A 23,558-nucleotide genomic window follows, 5' to 3' on the forward strand; every position below is an offset into this window, starting at 1 on the left:
AGGAGGTGCATGGGAGCCTTATAGCTGTAGTATTGCATGAACCATGCATCAGCAGCTAAGAAAACGTGACGAGCCAAACCGAAGTTTCAGTGAGAGGGAGAAAGAGATTTGGCACGAAATACTAAGCCAGATCTGGAAACGTGATCAGCTGGACTCAGACCTAAGTAATTGTAGCTCAGTTAACGTGGTAGCAATGGCGACGTACACTGGACATTCTATTGACTTGAGTACGAGTACTTCACGTCCAAGCAAGATGGTGGCAATAGAATATATACCCTGTAGAGTATTGACTTGACTTGGCTGGCGGTGGTTGGCAGAGAGGTGCCTCGGTGCTCGTGTGCCATCATGTGTGCATTTGGAAACAATCTGCATTAACACAATCTTAAACAAAGAAGTTCTTGCATTACATTCTCTTGCAGTTGTTGCCAACCTCTCCTATGGATCTGCGTCACTGTGCTACTCGCATGCATTCGTGAGAGAGAGATCAGAGGAAGGAAGCATCAAATGAGAAGCTTCAAGACATGTGATAGAGGTTGGAAGGCTTGAGGCCCACAGTGGCGTTGAAGTACTTGAGGGCCGTCGCCCACCTCCAGTTGTTCTTGAGCATGTGCACGCCGACGGTGTCCGGCACCAGCTCGTGCCGGTAGCACGTGCGCGGCTCCCCCTCCAGGTAGTCGTACATCACCGGCTCCATGTTGATCTCGTTCTTCCCACGGCGTGCCTCCCTCAACCACGTCCCCATCACCTTGTCCTCCGGCCCGACCTGATGATTCCTCGGCGTCTCCGCCGTCGCAATCCACTCCACCAGGTCCCACGACAGTATGTAGCCCATTCCCGACATGTAGTGGTCTCTGGTTCGCCAGTTAAGACAGGGAGTGATCAGCCCGTAGTACATGTCCTCCCGCGGTAGCTTCCGCAGCGACTCCGCCAGCAGTTGCAGCCGGAAGTAGGTGTCGTCGTCCGCCTTCATCACGTAGTCGTACGGCCGGCCGACGCCGTCCAACATCTTGGGGAGGCTGGAGAAGTACGTGTAGGTCTTACCGTTATCCATGTTCTCGGCGCAGTCGAGGATGATGATGTCGTCGTAGAGCATGATCTCCATGGCCACCAGCACCCGCTGCTCCTCCTTGGTGAGGTTGCAGAAGACAAAGCGGACGTCGATGCGGGCGTTGGCGACGTCGGGCTGGAGGGCGTAGACGTCGCGGACGAGGTGGCGGCGCTCGTAGCTGTCCGGGAGGGAGAGGATGCCGATGAGGAGGCGGAAGTCGGGCTCCGGCGTCACCGGCTCAAGGAAGCTGGAGAGGGATGAGGAGGAAGGCCGTGACCCGCACCGGGAAGTGACCATGGACTGCAGCCGGAACTCATTGGGGTAGATAACGAAGAAGACGAGAGCTGTCATGGCTGCCGCGAGGAGGACAAATGCTATGGCGTAAGACGTATACAGAGAAGGCTTCTTCATGGCTTCTTGTGCGAGACCGGAAGCTGAGAAAGCTGTTGTCTTATAGTTGAAGGCCATACCACTTGTTTTTAGGGTGACAAGCAGCGTAGTCTTCAAAACTACGAGTAAATAAACAGATTATACACAGTTAAATACCCAAAATAATTCTCGAGTTTAGGCCATACCACTTGTTTCACTGGGTTTTCTTCTCCAACTCAAGATGTTCAACTCACTAAGAAGTCTACAGTCTACTGTGTGCCAGTTCTTACGCCCTACATTTTACCAGCATGTGATGATGCATGGGTGAACGTGTCTTTTAGAGAGAGAGAGAGAGAGAGAAACATTAAAAGTACGGTCAACTTAATCTTAGGATAGTCTTGCAAGCCGCTTCTTTCCTTCGAGTTGCAAAGAGGATGACAATGACAATATCTAGTGGCCTTTTCTGAGACCGGACAATGAAGCAACTAGTAAATGTAAGAGAGATGTCAACGCTAAGGATGCTGTGTCTTGAATAGATTGCTATCTACAAAGATTACTGTCAACGCTAAGCGGCTTGCAAGACTATCCTAAGATTAAGTTTACCGTACTTTTAATGCTTCTCTCTCTCTCTCTCTCTCTAAAAGACTGGACAATGAAGCAACTAGTAAAAGTAAGAGAGATGTCAACGCTAAGGATGCTGTGTGTTGAATAGATTGCTATCTACAAAGATTACTTGCGACTCCACACAAAAATATATAAATACGTCAACAATGGCTGTTCTTCATGTTGCTGGGTCCTATAATATGATGGAATCTATCTTATTATGGTTTCGTGCCTACAAACTAGTCAAAGAAAACTCACATCCTATGGGCATGACTACTACAGAGATTATGCACTACATTTCTTCCGTGTATGTTCAAAATCTAAGCTTGGGTTGAAATAGCTGAGTGTACGTAGAAGCCATCCATTTCTGACTTTTCTGCAGGTCAAGTCACATGAGAAACCTTGCGGGTGAGACTTGAGGTGGCACAAGGAATTCTAGGTTGAATCTTTCGTAGACTAAGTTGGCTTTTATGAGCACCTTAAGAAGTAAGATTTCGGTGACAATATGTTCAGTCAACTCTTGTAGTCTCAGACTCACAGCTTGCACTTAGCTCAGCCTTGAGAGTTCTGCAGCATTGGGAAGAGAGAGTGAGAGAGAGAGAGAGAGAGAGAGAGAGAGAGAGAGACGAATTGATGCCATTGTTCATCCATTATCTAAAATTTCATGGAGCCAAATGCATTTTTTAGAATGTTTCAGTGACGATAACTAGTTTGCGATGTCAAGATAATGGTTTATGCTTCTAATTATCGAGAAAGGAAGAGAAAGTGAAGGAAAGTTGTAGCACAAGGATAGAATTGGGACGATAGAATAAGATGGAATGTAGGAAAGGACACTTTGTTTCTCTCAGTGCAAACTCTATAAGGCCAACCTGCACAGGGAAAACTAGTAAGGGTCCCAATCCAAGTGTCCATCTCACTATGACTTTTGATCTCAATCATTGGCAGGCTTTAAAGAATTGAATACATAGAAATTGATTTCATCAAGAACAAATTGATTGACTAAAAATCAATATTGGTATGTATTGATATAACCCACTTCTAAATGTTACATCAAATAATAATAATATATATAAATTCCAAAAAATGGACACTTGGACAGCTTCAGTAAGTCCATTTACACTATATAGATTGATCCTTATGGTGAATCCATCAAATTATTCAGTCACAAGTTTTTTAATATCTTTATAGTGTTTTGTTGGAGGTATCAACAACACTAAGACTTATTAAAAAACACTAAATCTAATATAAAAAACCTATTTAGTTATTTTTGTTCCTAAACTAATAAATATATCTATTTAAAAATATTATTTTTTAGATGTGTTAGTTCTCACTGGATTTTGAGTTTATTTGCCCTAATGTTTTGCTAGTGTTAAGTCAAATTTTAATTATCTATGGTGGAAACAAATTCTAATCCAACAATGTTCTTTCCTCAAGCTGATGTTAACTCAAATTTCACTAACTCAATTATTTTTTTTATAAAACTATGTTGGAGGTACTCCCAATATTATTTCTTTATTTTTTTATAAAACTATGTTGGAAGTACTCCCAATATTATTCCTTTGATGCTTAAGTTAATAAGTTAAACGAACAAATTGGATAGATTCTGAATTTTAAGAGTTATCCCGAGACATACTTGGGGGATCGGTTTCGCTTCGAATGGCATGCTTATTTTAAGAGTTTTAAGAGTTTTAAGAGTTATCCATCTTGTGAAAACTTAATCTATCTATTAATTATTGATTAATGATTTTTTTTGAAAGATTCATGATTTTGATATTATACTTGGTATGAATTGATTATTTTAATAGTCATAAGCTATTAAGATAAACATATATTATATTTTTAAAATATAAAAAAAAAGAAGAACTCTCGTGAAATAGTTAAAAAAAAGAGACTCTAAAATTCGTCCTATATATTTACATTGTACTCATTTATTGATATTTATTTATTTATTATCTATTTTTTCGAACATCGGATCTTCCTCGAAGTGCCAATCGGGTTTAACGTGCAGTCATCTCCGTATCACGTGAAAACAACGTGCCGGACGCCAATCCTATCGCGGCCGCCGAGAGAGACCGCACACCTAAAAAAAACAAAGAAAAAACAAAGGGGGTGGTAAAATTCCGTTGGTCCTACTCGCACCCCATTCCCATTTCGTTTCAATTCGCAATCCCTCCCCACCTCGCTCCGCGACGAGATTCCTGTAGCAGATAACTCCCTTCCCTTCACCTCCTTCCAATTCCTCGTTCCCCTCCTCCTCCTCGTCGATCGATCGAGGCAGCCGAACTCGTACCCCGTCTTCCTCTGCTATGGCGTCCCTCTTTAGGGCTCGCCGTCCGGCGGAGGAGGGCGGATCGGGCGGGAAAATCCTCCGCGGCCGGCGAGGAGGTTCCGCGTCGCAGTCCTCCCCCTACGCGCGCCCTCCGCCGCCCGCTCTCCCACCCCCTCCCCCTCCCGCCGGCAGCCCTAGGTGGCTCCTCGGCCTCGTCTCAGGCGCTGGGAAGCTCATCTCCTCCGTGTTCCGCTCCGATAGCAGCTCCTCCGCCTCCTCCTCGGATTACTCCTCGGATGAGGACTGCATCCCTCGCAACGGTTAGTTGATTCCCTCGTTGCTGAGGTTATTGTGTCGTTGCCTAACTTGTCGATGCTCGCAGTTTGTCTCCTTCTGTTCGTGTGTGTGCTTTTGGTATAGCAGAGGCTAAGTCCACATACTTAACAATCTCCTGGTTGATTATAGAGTTACTAATAGTCTCATTTGGATGTGTATATCGTGGGATACCAAGGATGTGATAGGAATCTTAATCCATGATCTCCAGTGGCCTGTTTAGTGGAGTCTTTACTATAAGGCTTTTTTAAAACATTTTTACACATTATCTTTGCCTGTAAAAAGGGTTTAAGTTAAAATGGATCAACGAGAGAAAGGTGTTTTTAAGAAGAGATTCTATTTCTTAGTAGTAATTTTAGTCAGGAAGTTGGATTCATATCCTGGTCAGTTAGAAACTCCTTTATGTGAGATGCACAGCTTTCGGTCAGATTCTCATGAATAATATTCTTATACACTATTTGTTCATAAACCCTTTATGCTGTGCATTTTTCACCTTTTACTTGTTGGATATCCTACTCTGCATTGTGCTCCTCATTTTGTGTAACCTTAACTTTCTCCACAAAAGATAAGTCTAGCTTTTTTTAAACTTTAGCAGTTATGTATAATAATGTCCATTTTAGTGTTTTGTTGGTGGCCACAAAAGTTACTAGAATTATAAACGGAAATGTAAAACTGAAGAAAATAGAATATAAATGGAAATATGAATGCACCAACAATAGATTGATAGTCCAACTATTAGTAAAGTAACTGTTATGACGCATGCCTATCATTCCAAAAGGAATGACAAGAATTTTTTTGATGATTTTATAAAAGAAAAAGATAAAATACTAACAATCCGATTCATTTTGGTTGAATGAGCTAACATTTACAATTTGAACCCTTCTCGATTTAGTAATTAGTATGTATGATATATATCATCTGATTGTGGAAACAATGTCACATCGGTATTTAGTGGTTCAACTACTGAACACATTTTTTTTTATTTCTCACAAGTGTTATAAATAATATTCCAGAAAATGATGTTCAGAATATCTAGGATTTGGCTACTTCAACTTGATGAGAATTTGGATTATATCCATAGTTTGATGGCCACACTAATGAAGGAAAACCTTTGATCATATGTGCACGTCCATAGCTTTGCACTAGTCTCAAGGGAACTAACTCTATATGTGAGCTACCATGCATTGAATTCACCTATGCTAAACCATGTTTATTGATTGTCACCAAACCTTGAATTGTGGGAACACTAATGTCATCCAATTAGAGGTTGCATATCACGACTCAGTTTGATAGGATAACTGGTCTGTTAATTTCGTTGAGCCTAAAACAGTGACTCAAAATGTTTAAGCTAAAGTTAACAATAATACACTCATCAAACCTTTATAAACAAATTTTAGTTTTAGCTCACTTCCAATGTAGGACTAAATCGGTACGTTATAATCTCCCCCACTTAAAAAAACTTGACGTCCTCGTCAGAACATTCAAACCCTAGCATGATATATGTGAGACATAATCCAATGGTGGCTCCATACCGTGACATATCCTTCGACCCACCCTGCCTATGGGCAGTCTTGAGCTTCTCATCATACTCCAATATTAGGTTTACTTTAATATCAATTAACTTGATTAGATATTATGCTCCAATATTAACTTGATTAGATAACGGACTTGTTAATTTCATTGGGCCTAAACTTTATCAAGCCTAAACCACTTGCTTAAAAATGTGTAAGCTGAAGTTAAAAGTAGCACTCACTAGATCCTTATAAGCCAATTTTAATACTAGTCACTTCCGATGTGGAGCTAAACTGGGATGTTACATATGCAATATGAAACCCAAAGGAATTACTTATATATACATATATAAAAATAGTTTCTATGGTAGACGTTGAAACAAAAAAAGCAAGAGATAACATATAGTCCATTTTTGGTTATCAGGATATAGGAAATTTATGTTCTTTTGCGTCAACTTAATCTACTTAGGCAACTAAGACTCTTAGATTTTCTACTTATAATTCTTGTTCCTCTAAACTGAGCATTGTTGTAATATACTTTTTATGTGTTCTTGGCCTTTGCTATTGGATTTTGGGGGAGTAAATTGTTTTAAAATGCTCCTAGAGGGTGTGCAAATGAATAAAAAGATTGGAGGATCTTGCCCTTACTAAGAGGATCATTAAAGGATGTTGCCTGTGGCAGAGCTAAACATGTCAAGTACAAACAAAAATCAACAATCTGTTTGTTTGTTACTTTGTTTCATGAAAGGCTACTTTTGCTGATTTCTTGTTTCCAACGAGTTACATAATTTTTGTTTTCAATTTTGCCAAGTTTTCAATGCATTCTGGATGAAAGGAATGAAGTCAACTTATCTTGGTAAATCTTGATCATCCTACTTTGTTTAAAATGTTTTGTTGCAGTGACCACTTTTAGGATTACTTTTAACTTTATTTTGCTATCTGGTACGACTCTGATCATTTCATGCAGTTAAACATAACTGGAATGTTCTCCTTCTCAATGGATATGGGATATGTTTAGCTCACTTGATCCTGGATAGACCCGTTATCAGTAGTTTTTGATTTGTTACTGTGCAGCTGATGTCTGATAGTTTTATCTACTATTTCAGATGAAGAGGAGGATACTGAAGCACGTGCAGACCTTCATGAACTCAATCAAGTAATTCGTTGCTATATTTTTCTCATTTGTTTACTATAGTTGGTGTTGCTTTATCAGTCTATGTTGATCATGAATCATCAGCATTTCTAAACATGTTGCCTTTACTTGATGTTTCACTGACAATTGCTTGCACCTGATATCTGTCTGACAATGCACTGGATTTTGCCATTTTTTATTGAAAATTAGAGTTTAAGTTTGATCGGAATTGAAGGAAGAAGATTTTGTTTCTATATGATCAGGGAGTGAACAAACCAGAGTTGGTTACTGACTGCATGGAGGGATCACGCGCAATTGTCACAATAAGTGAAACAAAACTTGCTATTGAGAAGTTGCTTGCGCAAGAGACTTTCTCAAGGTAGTTGAGGATTTTAATGTTTTATTTGTTTTAGGTTAGCATTTTCTTTACATTCTTCTTCTGGAAGTTTCCTCCTTAATCAGACAGTATTGTTTGCATTATCTTCTCACTTTTGCATGTGTGCATCTATTTGTCCTGCATGCATGACCATATATTGTTTTTCTTTCTTTTAGACCATGGAACTTGACAAATGATGAGAAGATGTAAACTTGTCTTATCATATTTGTATACGGATCAGTTTAGATCCCATACCAATAATATGTAATTCCTCAACTGTCTTATTATTGGTGTTATTTGTACGTTTGCTAATAGAATAATGTCCAGTTATTATCTTACACTCATTTATATTATTCATCAAAGTTCTGTTTCACTTGTCTATCGACACACCAAATTCATAAAAATAAATTAAGAAACTAAAATTTGATTCCAAGACTATCATAAATTACCATGAATATTAAGTGAATGTTGAGTTTTTAACCCAGACTACTCTATTTACTGAATTTCATTTTTAGTAATTTACAAATTAAGCCTTTTTCTTCTCTTTTGAAATATATATTTTGTTATCATTGTCATTGTTGTGTTATGTTATGCAACCACTTCTTTTTCTTTTCAAGTTGCCAGCAGCTAAAGTTGTTTATTCCTTACCAACTTAAGAGCTTGACTCTTTCTTGTGTTTTGTACTTGTTATATTAATACTGTTGTGAGTGTGTGGGGAAGTACACTTAACAAAGCATTTATAAGGTACAAAGTTCATCATTGTTAAACTGCAAAAGGCTATCTGATTAAAAAATAAGATCTTGTTGGGGTTACTAAATACTTGAATTCATCATTTAAATAATTTTATATTCTGAAGCAGAAAATTTTCTATGTTGAATGAAGTGATCATGTATCATATCCTGCACCAGAAACCAATGCATATCTTTTTCGCCATCTATTGTTGCATCATGTTTTGTTGAATTCTGCTCCTTGTTCAGTTGTTGAGCCTTTTACTTCACTAGGATGGCCATTCCAATTACTGTTTGTCCACATCAGGCTTCATTGGTGGACTCCAAATCTTTGGATCCTTTTTCTTAAACTTTTTGCTGTAGATCACCTTAAAGTTCTTAACTTTATCTCTTTGTCTTTTTCTAGCCATGAGCCAGAATCTATTTGTTTGGCCATATCCTTGGATTGTGCAACCATATTAATCTGAATCTATATAATGCCACTATAGGATGAATGCATGAAAAATTTTGTGGTAGGGAAACAATTTATAGTAGCCCACCTAGCAGAATATGTTAAGTGTATATTAATATTAAGCATCTGAACTATAGGATATCTACAACTGTAACATCTTTCTTGTTCATAAAAGAAAAAAAAAAGTGGGAAAAAGAAAAGAAAGAACATTAGTGAGCTTACATGAGAGGGAACTGATTCTGCTGTATACTTTAGCTCCAAGGAACATGATGGAAATGTTTTCCATGAAAAGTAGTGACAAATTGTTTGAACTGTAAAAAGAGGGAGACAAAAAAAATTCTTTTTTGTGGTAGGAATGCATGAAAATTTTAAAAATGTCTTTTTTGGGAAATTTTGTTGAGCAATATGGAAAGATATGAACGGGAGAAGATCCTTTGGTTTCCAGGGAAAAATTCTCAAGAAGAAAATAAAATTTTCCTAGAATTATGGAAAACAGTTGTCTACATCTTTTTTCGTTTTTCCTACCAAATATGAAAAGAGATTTTCAGGAAAATAGTTTTCTATTGAAATTTCCATGCTACCAACTGCATGATTTTATTAGGTTATTATTTTAAGTAACATGTTGGGAACTGGTAAGGTGATATTCGTCTGTCTGAGTTATCAAAACTAGTATGGATGGCTTCTATAGAAAAGGCATAGAACAGATTGCACTAAATGTGCTCAAGTTTGTGTGGAAGCTATAATACTCTAAGTGGAACTTTCCTATTTTGTATTTAGGGATGAATGCGACAGATTGATAAAGTTAATACAATCACGAGTTGTCGATTCTCCAGAATTTGTTCATGATGGATCGGAAAGGGGGGTTACAAACAGGGGAACTGGTAATGCTGTTGATCCTTCAGGAGCATGGCTATCCTTGAAGCAGAATATGGGTCTACCAGAATCACTTCAGTGCTCTCCCGGTGATTTGAGTTCTCTTTCTCCGAGGACTCCTGCTTTTCGAGGATGTACGCCTGATGTCCACAGTGCAGCAGTTATGGAGGCCAAGAAATGGCTAGAGGAGAAAAAACTGTCATCTAACTCCAAAGTTGATTCTGTTTGTGGGCCTTGCACTTTGAACACCGATATGCTTAATTATGTAAGGCCTACTTTCTTCTCACATGATTGCCTTGTTTATTAAGTACACTGTAAGCTCCTTTCTCACTGACTCATTCTTCCCCTTTGTGTTGCCTTTTCTTCTATATATATGTATCCATGACATACCATTTATAGGTTTATTTAGTTTCATTTAGTTTTTGATGTACACAATTTGACATTGGGTGATGTAGCAAGGGCATCTATGTTTGAAGAAATAAGGATATCCACTAAATAATAAGCAGGACTAAAGCCAATTGAAAAGCATCATGTTCAAGGATACTAAATATTGAAGAGGAGGAAGTTGATTATGATGAAATAGAAGAATAAATTCAGGGATATAAATTAAGTGGTGGATGAAATGAGAAATGGATATGTAATCATTGTAATGGACCTTGATAATCATTGAAGCGTTTAGGTTGATAGAAATTTGAATGGCATTTATTTTGTTATTTAGTATAAGCTAATCTAATTATCATTTTGTTGACTGAGTGCTTATAGATGGTTGGACTTATGTAATTTGGTGTGCTGATGGTAATCATCATGCATGTAGAATGATAAACCATATTCTGATTAATGTTCATGCTTTAATGATTATTATTTTTCAAATATATTTTGTAATTCGGTGTAAGGTAGCACCTTGCTTTATTTGGCAAATGCCTAGGCGAGCACCTAGCACCTCGGGTGATTAGGGACTTTGGTGTCTTATAGCATCACAACATTGATAACGATACTATACCAGCCCAAGAGAGTGTTGAAATTGACACAGGACCAAGATTTAAACCTTATATTATTGTAAAATTGATTTGTTTATCTATGGTCTTTAAACAGATAAGGTTAATGGCTTGGTCATATGCAACTTTTCCACCCAAAAGCATCAACAGGCATACAATGAGATCATATGCATCTTTTCCATAATTAGAAGTTATGACCTATCTAGGATGACCGTTGTCCCTGATGGATGAAGTGTTTCCTCTAGTACTCTTTTGACAGAGGACAATTATGCAATAGGGTGCCTAAGGAATGGAAAATAGTTCAGATTTCAGCACTTTATGACAAATTGACAATATATAGTGGAAAATTGTTTATAAGTTTGCGACACTATATAGCAGCTTTGATGCTATTATAGCAAAGAAAAATGTCGAATATTGAGCAAGAAGAAGAAACAGATAGAGTTTTATTTTTCTACCCTTAAAAGTTGGAAATTGCATAATTATTTCTCCAGAAATTGGAACAGTAGTAGAACAGATAATCATGAAGCTGTTTTGGGTGCTAAGTATGCTCTTTTTAGTTTCAACATTTGGGTCATTGATGGGCAAACACATGCTCTCTTGTTGTGTAAACTTTGCACTTAGTTACTAGAGATTGTATTGACATTCATATTTTACCAAGTCAATTCAATGTATGTACCTTCAAGGTATCACCAGTGTGGTGGATCATGCTATCTGTAAAAGATAATGTGGCAGCATTATGCCGAATTCACTGTTCTTATATGAAAACACCTGTGGATTTTCTCCGTGAAGTTTTCCACATAATCAGCATCCCCTATCAGACAAAAAATTAGGTCTTCTTTTTCCATATATTGGATATTCTGGCAGATGGCTTTTGTTACGCTGGAAGGATGAATCATTTTTGAGGATACAACTGCCTTATACAAATGAAGTATTTTCATTTCTGATATCTATGGTTGAGACAACATAGTGACATTTTGCTGGGTCACAGTGGTTTGTGGTGAAGGAAAAGTGTCAACTTTATTCAAAATTCAAAGCATGTTCATCCATTTGATTTTATTTATAATCTCATGCTTACTTGTTTCTTTTAGTATCTTTTACTTGGTTGTTTTCTAGTTTCATTTGTTAGATGAAATTTGTTGCTGTGGTTACCTGGGTTGGCCATTGATAAGTCTTTTTCAGGGGTAGAAGACTAGGAGTAATGCAATCATTGCCGATGCTACAAATAGCTCATGGTGTTTAGTCCAATATTGTACTGGACATGGCCTCATGTGCTTGATCATGTGATGGAGCATGTTGGGGGAATATATTTGTGCTTGCTTGCCTATTGAGCATCACCCACAATCATGCACTGGCACTGACCTGCATGTAGAGGTATGCACCTTTGTGCTTTGCACCTAATTCACTGGCATGTATGTTTCATGCAGTGCAGCACAGAGCACACTTTATCTATGGTGCTTGTGGATTTTTAATGTGGAAATTTGGTATATACAAAGCACATCTATTTAGGCACGTTTATGATACAAAAGGAACATCTGTTATAGGAGAAGTGTCCGAGCAATCTGACTGTGTCTTGACTAAAGTAGGATTTGCTATGTGATCAAGTTAATTTGTACAGTAATTTAAAGATTCAGCATGGAATTCAATTATGAGAATCATGCACTGGCACAGACCTGCATGTAGAGGTATGCACCTTTGTGCTTTGCACGTAATTCACTGGCATGTATGTTTCATGCAGTGCAGGACAGGGCACACTTTATCTATGGTGCTTGTGGATTTTTAATGTGGAAATTTGGTATACACAAAGCACATCTATTTAGGCATGCTTATGATACAAAAGGAACATCTGTTATAGGAAAAGTGTCCGAGCAATCTGACTGTGTCTCGACTAAAGTAGGATTTGCTATGTGATCAAGTTAATTTGTACAGCATGGAATTCAATTCTGAGATTTTATTTCTTGTGATGCGTTCTACAGGATATTCATAATAAAGATGTTTCACCAGTGGATTTGGCTAAATCATACATGCAATCCCTTCCTCCTTGGCAGTCTCCACGATTTGGTAGTAGTGGTCTAAAAGCTCCAACACCTAGCAGGGTAGATTTTTGCACGGATGAGAACAATGATGCAACAACCAGCCATTCTTTGCCCCCTTTCAAGGTAAAGTTATAGGGGACAGTTAATTACAGAAAGAATGAAAGTAATAAATGCTGCCCTTATTTTAAATATAGAACTGATATTTGGGGAGTTATGTTTACATATTCAATACTAATGTTTGATTCTTTTTGGCAAACATGACATAAGTAGCTAACTATGTGAAAAAGAAAGCTAGTGGGAATGTCCTGGATTAAAGAACTTTTTTAGAATTTTGATGAAACTGGTTAATGTTAGTTTACTGATGGTGGGTTTGGTGTCGTTGGTAAGGTTGCTCATATGACAGGGCCTGAGTTGTGAAAATAGCTCTCCGCTTGCAGAGATACGGCTACATACATTGTTCCTTTTTAGGTCCTGTGTTGGCAGGAGCCTTGTCTCACTCGCTTTTTTTTTTTTTTTGTGTTAATCACTATGATGGTTGTCATTTAATAAAAAATATAAACCCCAGATGTAATTAATTACATTAGGATTTCGTTATGGAATTATAAACTCAGTCAGTTGTTCCTATTCCTTCTGAACTTGCTGAAAGTTCATCCACTTTCTTGTGAAGCCAAACATCTGTACAGGTGTTGCTTTTTTTTGTCATTATCAATTTAAAGTACCTTCTCTTTAGAATTTATGTTTCTTGTGGTCGCTGCTTGCCAGCCTTTTGGTCTAAATTTAATTGAGAGCATGATTGACATGATCTAGATTCTTTTCAATTGTCATATTAATGTAGATTTATAAAAATATAAACAAGGAGCCTTGGTCAACATGACATATTTGCCTTGTCCTTTTTTAATATGGATTACATAATATGGTCTTGTCATAACTATTGACTCAAGGTTTTAACTAACAAAATGAATTTTAATATGGTACCTGTTTATACTGACTTTTGCCAGAGTAGACCTTTGATTTAGCTAACTCTTGCTTGGCAATTGGATAAATTTCAATTTTCATACAGCCGATTGGTCTATCAAGGACCCTAGTCATTAAGGCAAGTTTATGTTTATAACAACTACTAAATCTCACCAGAAATGCTTATAGTTTTTTTGTAGTTAGTTCTTGGTAACCAGTCAAGAATAGAAGTTTGCAATATGCTGTTCGACCAAGCATCATGACCTTTTATCTCATAGTGAACTTTAAAATGTTCGACTCTTGGATATTAGTCGGTTTAGATTACTGTAATTTATTCGCTAGTAATTTTGTTTTTTATGAATTTTATTTCTTGGTCGAAACATCTTTAGTTTCTGATTAATTCATAAAATGAATGATTCATTAGAAAAGAAACATCTATTTTTCTTTGCATCTACTGATTGCTATGTGTATATCTGTCTATGTGTATATCTGTCTACCTGTATATAGGTTTATATTGGAAGTTGGAACCAAATAATGTCACATTTACAGCTTTATAGACAAGCTCTCATGCTGGTTCTACATTCTGAGTCCTTGGAACATCTACTTACAGTTGGTTGTGCTTGGAGTTGCTTTGGTACCCTGTCTTGCTTTAACAACCAATGGAAATCATTATGTCATGCAGCTGTATTAAGAAAATCTTGCAGTAGTTAAATCAATAGTTTATTGTCTTAGTTTGTTTCAATAATATCGACAAAGATCTAGTTAGTACTGTCCAGTTTAATGTCCATAGGACGCTGATCCTTTTCTTTTTGTTTTTTCCATTGATGCTGAATGGTGAAACATTGTAGAGAACATATAAAAGAAGCTATGTAAGTGAATGTTATTTGATAATATTACAAGCCCATTTAACATTTATGTCTGAGCATTCACAGTCAGGCAACTACTTGGTGACACGCTCATTGGACATTTCAAATTTCTGTCAATTGCATGCCACACATCATTCAATGTTTTTAAAAAAGATGTATCATCCTGCTCCTAGCTGATGCCTTCTCTTATTCTATAATTTGATGACACGTGCAGGATTTTAAGAGAAAGTATCTTTCTGCCAGATTGCGGGAAAGCTCGGACAACAATCGTAGAGTCCGTTTGAAATTGGCAGAAAATATGCTGGAGCATCATGAATTCAAACAATTTGATGCACAACAAAATATATTTCAAAATGAAACTTTGAAGATCTCATCAGCAATGGATGAGAAAGGTGAAGATGTTTTAGGGACGGAACGTTATTCAGGTTCTTTACAATCTGTGGAAACTTCTAGTGCTCCTAAGTCATTGGCAGACTTACATGTCAAAGATGATTGTTCAAATGATGGTCGTAGTTTACCTGATAAATCTGTCAATGCGGACCCTCTAGTTTTAGCAGATAAACCCTCTTCTATTGTAATAGCTTCAGAGACTAAAGAAACAGATAAAGCAACGGAATCAGCCAATGAAACTGCACTGCGGACTATCAGTTCTTTAGATCCCACAGAATCTAAGATAGAGAGTGAACCTACATTGTCCCCTGGTTTGGTAGAAAATAAGGTAAACAGAGTTTGCTTTGTTGATTCTTCTAAGCTGATAGATATACTGGATTCTCTTTTAAAAAAATTCAGATGTTATATGTTAATGTAAAAGTTGCCATGACCTATAAGAAAATTTTCTGTTATCAGGATGTCGTAGAGCCTTTGCTAACCGAGCAAGAATACATTGTTGATAGTGACATTCCTCGTGGTTCTTTTGTTCCAGCTTCCACATCAGTAGTGCATGGTGGTAATTTTGCAGTGAAAGTGGACATAAAATTTTCACTAGTACCATGAGTAACAACTTTTGAATTATTGAAATGGGATTTTGTTTTCAGGAGACCCAATGGCTGAGAAGGCAGTTGTGACACCAGATATCACCAAGTCCACAAAATTGTGGTTAGTCATCTCATACATGCAAAGTTATATATATTCTTTATAGTTAATTTTGTTTATCTTTAAAATAGTTTATCTATATTGTGAAGTAGGTCCTTGTTACTATATTTTTATTATTTTTTGTGATATGCTTTTTGTCAAGTTCCTGGAGTAGTTATTGCTGGACATAGGATTTGAATCACATGATGTGAACTTTAGGGGTTTGAGTTCAAATATGATGAAGTTTGTTGTATCATTGTGCACTTGATTATTTCATTGATTAAATTCTTTATAAATATTGAACACAGTTGTCAAATATGGATATTTTTCACTAAACATTCAAACTAGACTTCCTTGAACCTCTTCTTTGTTCTACTACGCCTCCTAGGTTTGCTGGCCTCCAAGACTTTCATCGTGGGACTAGTTGGATATGATGTTCCATGTTTATTTCACCATTATCACAGTATATATTGTCTTGTGGTGTGCTATTTATGTTATTCAGTGTTGTATAGGTGCACAATGCTCTCAGTTGCTTCTCTGACATTGTATTATGGGATATACACATACAGAAAGATAGCTTTTTATTTCAAAGGAAACCAAGTAACCAACATGTCTAACTGTGAACTGATTATGCTTCGAAACATCATTTGGGATGTTACAAGTCATGCTATATACCTATTAAATTGTGTAGCAGTCGGTCAATCTTCTGGGAAACAGAGCTGTCATCTCTTTTCTCTCATGGACTCCAAAGGCTTGAAATGTTGCTTACATGTAACTAGTATAGTGTATGACTCCAGAAGATCAGCTTTTAGCCAATTATAGAGCTGGCCAGCTTCAATCAGCATCAAAGAAATCTGGTACAAGGTTGGACCACCACCTCTTTGCCTCCAAAATTAGCAGGAATTGTATCTTTAACTCACAACAGTAGTTGTGCAATTCCTGGTAACATGAAGATGTGTATTCATCTTCAAGATCTTGCAATTTAGACCAGATCTGTTCTGCTGCAGATGGGGCTCAAAATTGAACCCGTGTACGGCTCAGGCTGGGCGTGTTTGAGACAATACAGGGCTTTGTCTGAATAGAAGTTTAATGTTTCTTTTCTGACAAATGAAACTCAAACATGATTTGGTTCTCCTTGCTCTCTTGTTAACGGCTCTATTTTAGAAAAATGATGTAAATAATGTATATTTTATAACTTATGTTGTTAGATGTAGATCTAATTCATTTTAACAGTTAGATTTTGGTTTAGTGGTCAAAATTTCATACGCTGTATAATTCATTGAGTTAGATAGGAACCTTAAATTTATCGCACTTGCATTTTGTATTCTTTCTCTTCTCTCCTTTTTCTTTATCCTTATTTTACAAGGTACTAGCTACCCCTGACCAATATATTGGGTTTTTCTCTATTGGAAGGGGCAGCCTGACACGTCCTTGCAGTCCTGTTTCTATCAGGAACGGTACTTATGAGTCCTTTTTAACACAGAAGGGTGACCATTATTCATTGTCTGGCCAGGAAAATAGAGGGTCGCAAAGTCTCTTCTTTGAATGCCCAGGAAACAAAAGGAATCAGTGACCCCCAACATGCAGGTCGGGTTTTGAGACCCAGTTGGTCGGTTGGCATTTCAATAGGTCAAAGGGTGCCATCCTCCTTGTTCTATTTCAATAGAGTTTGGGCAGGCTTTAGGTTCCATGAATCTCTCTTTCCTTGTATCATAAAAATTGATTTTCCATAGTTTAGGAAGGGTGACATGACTAGTTCCTGTTTAGGATGTAACATTTTTTTTTCCAGATGCATAGCTATTCTGGAAGACTCCAAGGTTGACTTGTTCTTTTTTCACCAAGCAACCTCAGCATTTTGCTTTATTTCTTTACGTTTCTCAGGAGTCATCTTTAACATGAGGTGCAATTAATGTTGTCAGTTTGAAAATCAGTCCATCTTGACTTAGCAATTTATGATTAGTTTTGCTTAAAGGCTCATCTTAATATGTAACTTTCACTAAGCATTAACTGATATAAATTCTTTTGTTCTTGATGTCAGTGATGCTGATGATGTTAACAATATTGATAAAAATGTTCAAACCTCAAGTGCTAACACAACTGCGGTTGTGGGGAATTTGGAAGCCAATAACACTACAGAGTCAAATCCAGGTTCAGATTTCAAATTCTAAATTCTGTTGGTCATTGAGTCTAGATTCATGTTTCAAGTATTCAGTTCTTTGTGCTGTACTGATCTTTCAAAGCTATCTGTATCTCTTACAACTTATATCTGTTATGTCGTTTCTTGCTGAGCTTGTATTATTTGGTAGAGGGTAGTGTTGTTTTTGGGTTGGATCCACCTTGGATCAATTTCTGAAATTGATAAGGGTTCAAAGGACTTAAAACTACACCCGAATCGAGATCCAAATCCAATAAAACAGTTTTAGATTTTTATTTGAATCCATAATTATTAAATATCAAGATATTGTTTTGGATATTGGTTTGTAAAGTTAAAAATGCACTTGTTTTCGACACATTCAATGTTTAGATATAACAACTGACTTGATATAAACATCATATACAAGTATAATACCATACTATTAGTATGTTTTTGTACATAAATAACACAAGTATTTTTTATGTTAAATTATAAATTCTGTTACTTGGTCTCATAGATAGATCCGGTTAGATCCAAATATAAATTGAATAAGCTGTTAGATACATGTGGGTGCACATCACACCTTTCTTTTATTATGCTTCCCATCAGGGCCAGAGACAAACGTAAATTCAACTTGATTGTTGTTGGGTTGAGATATAATTATCCAAATCTGACCTTAATGACAAATTCACTTATACAGAATCATCTTAATTTGGGAGTGTTGGTGGGTTGGGGTCAGAGATTGTCACCCCTATCTTAGATATGGATGATATATCTTGCTGCATGTGACAATGAGTACAATGTGCTTAAATAAATATCTCTGTCATGATCCTTTTTATATCTGATTGTATCACCCTATATATGTATGTCTACAGTCAGCTTATATCCTAAATTGGTCCTAGAAAACTAGAGATATCCAGTTGGTTATTTTTGTGGTTAGAATAGAATTAGAAAGTCAAAGTGGTATCCAAATTTGTAGAATGGTTGTACTTTTAGGACCACATGATGTACTGGCATAATTATTACCTTTTCTTGTAGGTGGTTACGCAATTTGTAGAAAAGTCTATGGTATTTGTGGAAATTATACAGTGGTGCATTAGTGGTTTTTGTCGTCATAATTCACGATTGGCAGGGAAAATCCAGCAAATTATGTAAAAGTTGCTTGCATGTGGTGGCTCTTGATTCGCCTTTCTTTGAGGGTGTATATATGTATGCATGTGCGTTTGTTTGAGCATTGTTTGTAATTGTCTTTTGCAATGAGTTGCGTCAATAAAAGTACCCTTGTTTACGTTCAAATGCACTGAATATCTGATACTTCACAGATGCAAAGCCGCAGCAAGGAAATATTTTCTTGCAGCATGGAACAGATGGACGGGCAAATGAATTGTCAACCAATGGGTAAGCATATGTGGGAATAAATTTGTGACCCTGCTCTTACGTGTAGTTTGGGCTAACAGCTTGGTCTGTTGTTCAGTGGATCTGTGGAGTCAAATGCCGATCCACAGTCCTTTTGCGAGGAGGATCAGAGCTATACTCATTGTGGTAACGGTGAGCAAACCATGGGCATCTCTGGAGAAACCTGTGAGCTTCAGAGTGAGGCTGCCATTGATACACCTGCTATTCATGGGGCAAGCAGTATCACAGGTAACACCGAGAATGGTATACTAATGAAGTCAATTGAGCAGGTTCTGGTTGAACCTCAACCTAGTTCTAGCAGCCGCCGGAAAAGAGCAGTAGTCAAGGTAAAAAGAGGACGGGGACGGGGACGGGGGGGACGGGGAGCCAAGTGATGATCAACAATAGATCATGCTCATTGTACACTAGTTGTACCAAAACAAAAACACCAGTAGTTCGTAGTTTCCACTCGATTGGCATCCATTTCCAAAGTCGGTGCCTGTATCCACTGAATGTGCTGTTGTATCATTTTAGGTTTCATCATCTTAAGGCAAGAGTTGTAGTAGTTTGTAGTTTTCACTCGATCGGCATCCATTTCACTGGGTCTCCTGCCTTGCACCACCCAGCCTGTAATATTTTACGACCAATCACCCGGGAATCATTGTGGAATTTGTTTGTGACTTGACATTTTACTCTCTGATTGATTTAAATGTCGTACTGGAAAGTAGTTATTTGCTTTATGCGCAATCTTTTCTTGCTAATGCCTGTGCCAGCAGCAGTCATTATCTTTCATTGTTCTTTGACAGGTCAAAAATCCTTTATAACGTCAACATATTTTTCATAGTAGAGTAATTACTGTAAGATGGAGATCAAATAGCAATCCATCAGTGCATGCAAAGTTTAATTAGTTGATGTATTCGGAATCATAAATTACAGGCTTACTTCAGGTTGTCATGCTGATTTTTTCTTGCTGGAATCAGTCGTAGGTCAACAATCGGTCTTCAAGCCAGCCAATGCGGTGGGTGCGATCGTCGCAGGGGATTGAGCTTCATACTCTAGTAATCCCCATCGTGTGCTGTTCTATCAGGTTCTCTTCTCTCTTCCGAGTTCTCTCATTCATCAGCTTCACCATCAAGCACATGAAATCCTTCGTCGCACCCACCCTTGGCCTCCTCTCATCAGCCGCGTGCCACTGCACCAGAGCTGCCCCAGATGCAAGGAAACTTCATGTCTTGTTCAGATTAAAAGCTCGAAGAATCCATGGAGACCTCCTCGATTCGTCTCTGTCCAAACCAGAGGAGTCGTCACCGCACTCCTCTCCTCTCTTCTTCTTCTTCGTCTTCTTCTTCTTCTTCTTCTCATCTGAGCTGCTGCATCCTATGCTTAATGTCAACTCGATCTCGCTTCCGTCATCAGGCCACGAGAACGAACCTTTCATGCTGCTCTTTTCCTTATCCTTGGTGGTCTTCTCGTCCATGCTCGTGGCTCCTCTGCAGGTGTACTCTTCGGCTGGCTGCTCGAGATCGAAGCCCATGACTTGCTCACTCCATGGATTCAAAGAGCTGTACTCCGAGTTCAACTCGGGTGCAGACTGGTGCAGGTTACTGACATGAGAAGAGTGGCTGGTGTCCGAGGTAGAAGCACTGCTCCAGATTCTGGTCCTGGCATCTGCTACTGCTACTACTGCTTCACTTGGAACGGTGTGGAGGCTCACCTGCTTCTCTCCCAGCTCGGCCATCAGCATCTTCTGAACTCCGTACACACGATGGAGTTCATGCACCTGCAACATCCAAGCCAACTCAAATCGAATCGTTTCAAGCATAGATAGGTATTAGCTTCACAAAAGACAGCAGAAACAGAGAATGCTTTTACCTGCTGCTTGAAGATTTCTTCATGCTTCAACATGGTATTCCTTAGAGAATCTGTGTCACAACAGTCAAGTTGTCTCTCCATCGAGGCCTTGAGCTGGTTCAGACCACCAACAACGCTTACCTTCAGTGATATGTTGTCAGATATGGCTCCAATATCTGAGCTTCTCAATCCTGCATTCACTACATTACAGTTGGTCTTTTGCAAGGTGGTGAATAGGTTGTTCATCTGATGCAACTTTGTGCCCATTCCTGAGAAATCAAGAGAAATGGTTCATTTCACTGTCAGACAAAATGGTTGCAGTAAGGAAGACTCAGATGTGGAGACACAGAGAAAGGTTGTGTCAGGCTAACAGACAACCAAATCCTATCACCAATTGTGTGTGTGTGTGTGTGTGTGTGTGTGAGAGAGAGAGAGAGAGAGAGAGAGAGAGTATCTATCCGGAGATTCACATAAGCTCAATTTAGTAGCTTTCTCCTGATTTCTCCAAAAACAACTAATACTCAGATTACAGAAAATTCCAAAGAAAATAAAGAAAGATGGGGCAAAACTTTTTAGATGTCAAGTTACTCAACTTGAAGAAGAAAAAGAAGAAGAAGAAGAAGAAGAAGAAGAAGAAGAAGAAGAAGAATTCATATCCTGCTAATTCTTCAGAGAATCATGTTGCTATCAAAAGATTAGGACAAAATTAGGAAATCTAAGCCAAATCTCAAGCAGTTTGATCTATTTCAAAGAAGGTAATTATGATGATTGGCAAAGTACAAATGACATCTTATGGCAAACAACCATAAGAAAGCCATTTCTGAGGTGTCTTAGCCACTTTCTGGCCCACATAGAATTCAGTGCAGGAATGCAGTCGAGACATCTGACTCCTGCAAAATGTCAATACCATCATGGAACTTAGCAATCATAAAACCAGTCTTGGTTCCTTCATGCCCAAGCTTAAATGTAGGAGACAACATAAATAAGCACCGCATTCATGATCTGAATAGGGACACCATTAGCAGACTTCATCTTTTTACTGATCTGCAACAGATGTTGAACAGATATGTCTCTGATTATAATTATTATAAATGATAATTGTAGTTATAGCAGATCACTCCTACATAAGATCTTGAGATGTGAAGAACTCAAGAAAACTCCTTCAGATGAAAAGCATATATTGGGAGAGAAAACTCCTTCAGATCAGATCTCAATTCTTGTGTAACTGGAAAAAAGGAAAGAAAAGATAAAATGCAATGAATACAAGTAAAGTTAAATCAGAAACCATCTTTTTGAGCTCAGAATGTTCAAGAGATTTATATCAGATCATATGTGGTTTAATATCATCACCAATCAGAGGAGCAACTCAAGCTTTTCTTTCTGGCCAAAAAAAAAGAAAAGGTAGAATGGCAAAAAGAACAGTGAGATTCATTCAGTCTCACCACAATTTCAACATCCGAAAAGTTGGAAAAATTAAGACCAGATTTCAGCGAAGAATAACAAAGAATTGAGAGCAGTGATGCAGTCTACAGGTAGCAGAAGAAGAAGAAGTAGAGAGTTTTCACCTGCAAGCTCCAATCCCAGTGCTTGTCGAGCATCTCCTTCCTACAAGACTTCCTCTCCTCCATTTATCATCCCCATGAACACCACATGAAATCTCGATCCGTGGCTAATCATCAGGGATATCCAAGAGAAGGGGAGTGGTGGCCTCACTCATCAACTGGATATATGCAGCTCGGCAATTGCTTCCAGGAGCAGCAAAGGCTGCAGAAATCTAATGCGAGCTTGACAGGCTGTGGCGGACAAGGCAAGGTGAGATCAGGTACGGTATTGTATCATATCCACAAGGGAGGATGGAAAGAGTCAGCCAACCAGAAACAGCATACGAATCCACATCTAACTCGTGTATGCAAGCCATTTAAGCAAGCATGTGAACGACACGCCAAGATGCTATGGTGGGCTACTCTGCTTCAGCTTCTCTCTCTCCACGCAAAGAACCAGAGATACCCCTGCATTTATCCTCACGGATAAGTGTGGGTGTTTTATCTGCTACGTTGGGTGTGCTATTCAGTCAATCACAGTGGTTAGAATTCTTGAATTGTCCTTTCAAAGCACGGTTTAATGGCTGAATCGGGTGAAAAGAGTGGCCTTTCTTTGCAATCGGAAGATATCAGATAAGATCAGCACGGTCTTAGCATCAAAGAAGTGATCTTTTTGGTTGAGTACAGAAAGCAATGGAGCTTCGTACTGGATTCAATGATTGATATGGGCAAAAGGCAAGAGAGATTGCGTGCGTGAGCTGCTTTCTCGGAGAAAGGAGGATTCTTTCTCATCTCCAGATCAGAAAAATCCCACCTTGATCACGGTAGAAGGTAATAAACTTCATTCAACCTTGGCACTGAATCGGTTCTTACCCATCGCCCACTTGCCGAAAGGTCAGAACGCAATGAGTACAAAGCTTGGCACAGAGATGTCCAATAAGAAAAAGGTAAGGGAACAAAGAAGAACAGCGGCAGCAGCAACAAATCCATCGCTTTCCTCCAAAAGCCGACAGACCAAAGCATAT

The 23,558-nt window shown here is 38.2% G+C and overlaps 3 protein-coding genes across 5 annotated transcripts; 1 reads left to right on the forward strand and 2 right to left on the reverse strand.

The window, feature by feature from the left end:
• Positions 1 to 404: 404 nt before the first annotated feature.
• LOC135611665 (beta-1,3-galactosyltransferase pvg3-like) lies at positions 405 to 1,475 on the reverse strand. Its single transcript, XM_065107308.1, has one exon. The coding sequence runs from the start codon at positions 1,457 to 1,459 to the stop codon at positions 515 to 517; it is 945 nt and encodes a 314-aa protein (XP_064963380.1). The 5' UTR covers positions 1,460 to 1,475; the 3' UTR covers positions 405 to 514.
• A 2,671-nt stretch (positions 1,476 to 4,146) lies between these two features.
• LOC103983955 (uncharacterized) lies at positions 4,147 to 19,881 on the forward strand. Of its 2 annotated transcripts, none has more exons than XM_009401318.3 (11): positions 4,147 to 4,609; positions 7,240 to 7,289; positions 7,529 to 7,644; positions 9,598 to 9,958; positions 12,662 to 12,844; positions 14,756 to 15,259; positions 15,388 to 15,487; positions 15,576 to 15,636; positions 17,651 to 17,760; positions 19,069 to 19,144; positions 19,221 to 19,881. In XM_009401318.3, exons 1-11 carry the CDS (start codon positions 4,327 to 4,329, stop codon positions 19,534 to 19,536), a joined length of 2,160 nt encoding a protein of 719 aa, XP_009399593.2. In that variant the 5' UTR covers positions 4,147 to 4,326; the 3' UTR covers positions 19,537 to 19,881. The 2 variants fall into 2 exon arrangements, with proteins under 2 accessions (XP_009399593.2, XP_009399594.2); XM_009401319.3 differs by having other exon boundaries at positions 15,388 to 15,484.
• Positions 19,882 to 20,029: 148 nt separating this feature from the next.
• Positions 20,030 to 23,024, reverse strand: LOC103983956 (uncharacterized). 2 transcript variants are annotated; one of them, XM_009401320.3, is made up of 3 exons: positions 22,558 to 23,024; positions 21,014 to 21,261; positions 20,030 to 20,921 (listed from the first exon to the last, which is right to left on the reverse strand). In XM_009401320.3, the coding sequence occupies exons 2-3, from the start codon at positions 21,257 to 21,259 to the stop codon at positions 20,367 to 20,369; spliced, it is 801 nt and encodes a 266-aa protein (XP_009399595.2). In that variant the 5' UTR covers positions 21,260 to 21,261; positions 22,558 to 23,024; the 3' UTR covers positions 20,030 to 20,366. The 2 variants fall into 2 exon arrangements, with proteins under 2 accessions (XP_009399595.2, XP_064964136.1); XM_065108064.1 differs by having other exon boundaries at positions 20,357 to 20,921; positions 21,014 to 21,192; positions 22,558 to 22,683.
• Between the last annotated feature and the right edge of the window lie 534 nt (positions 23,025 to 23,558).

The sequence above is a fragment of the Musa acuminata genome, chromosome BXJ2-5 (genome assembly GCF_036884655.1).
Source record: "Musa acuminata AAA Group cultivar baxijiao chromosome BXJ2-5, Cavendish_Baxijiao_AAA, whole genome shotgun sequence".
NCBI lineage: Eukaryota > Viridiplantae > Streptophyta > Magnoliopsida > Zingiberales > Musaceae > Musa > Musa acuminata.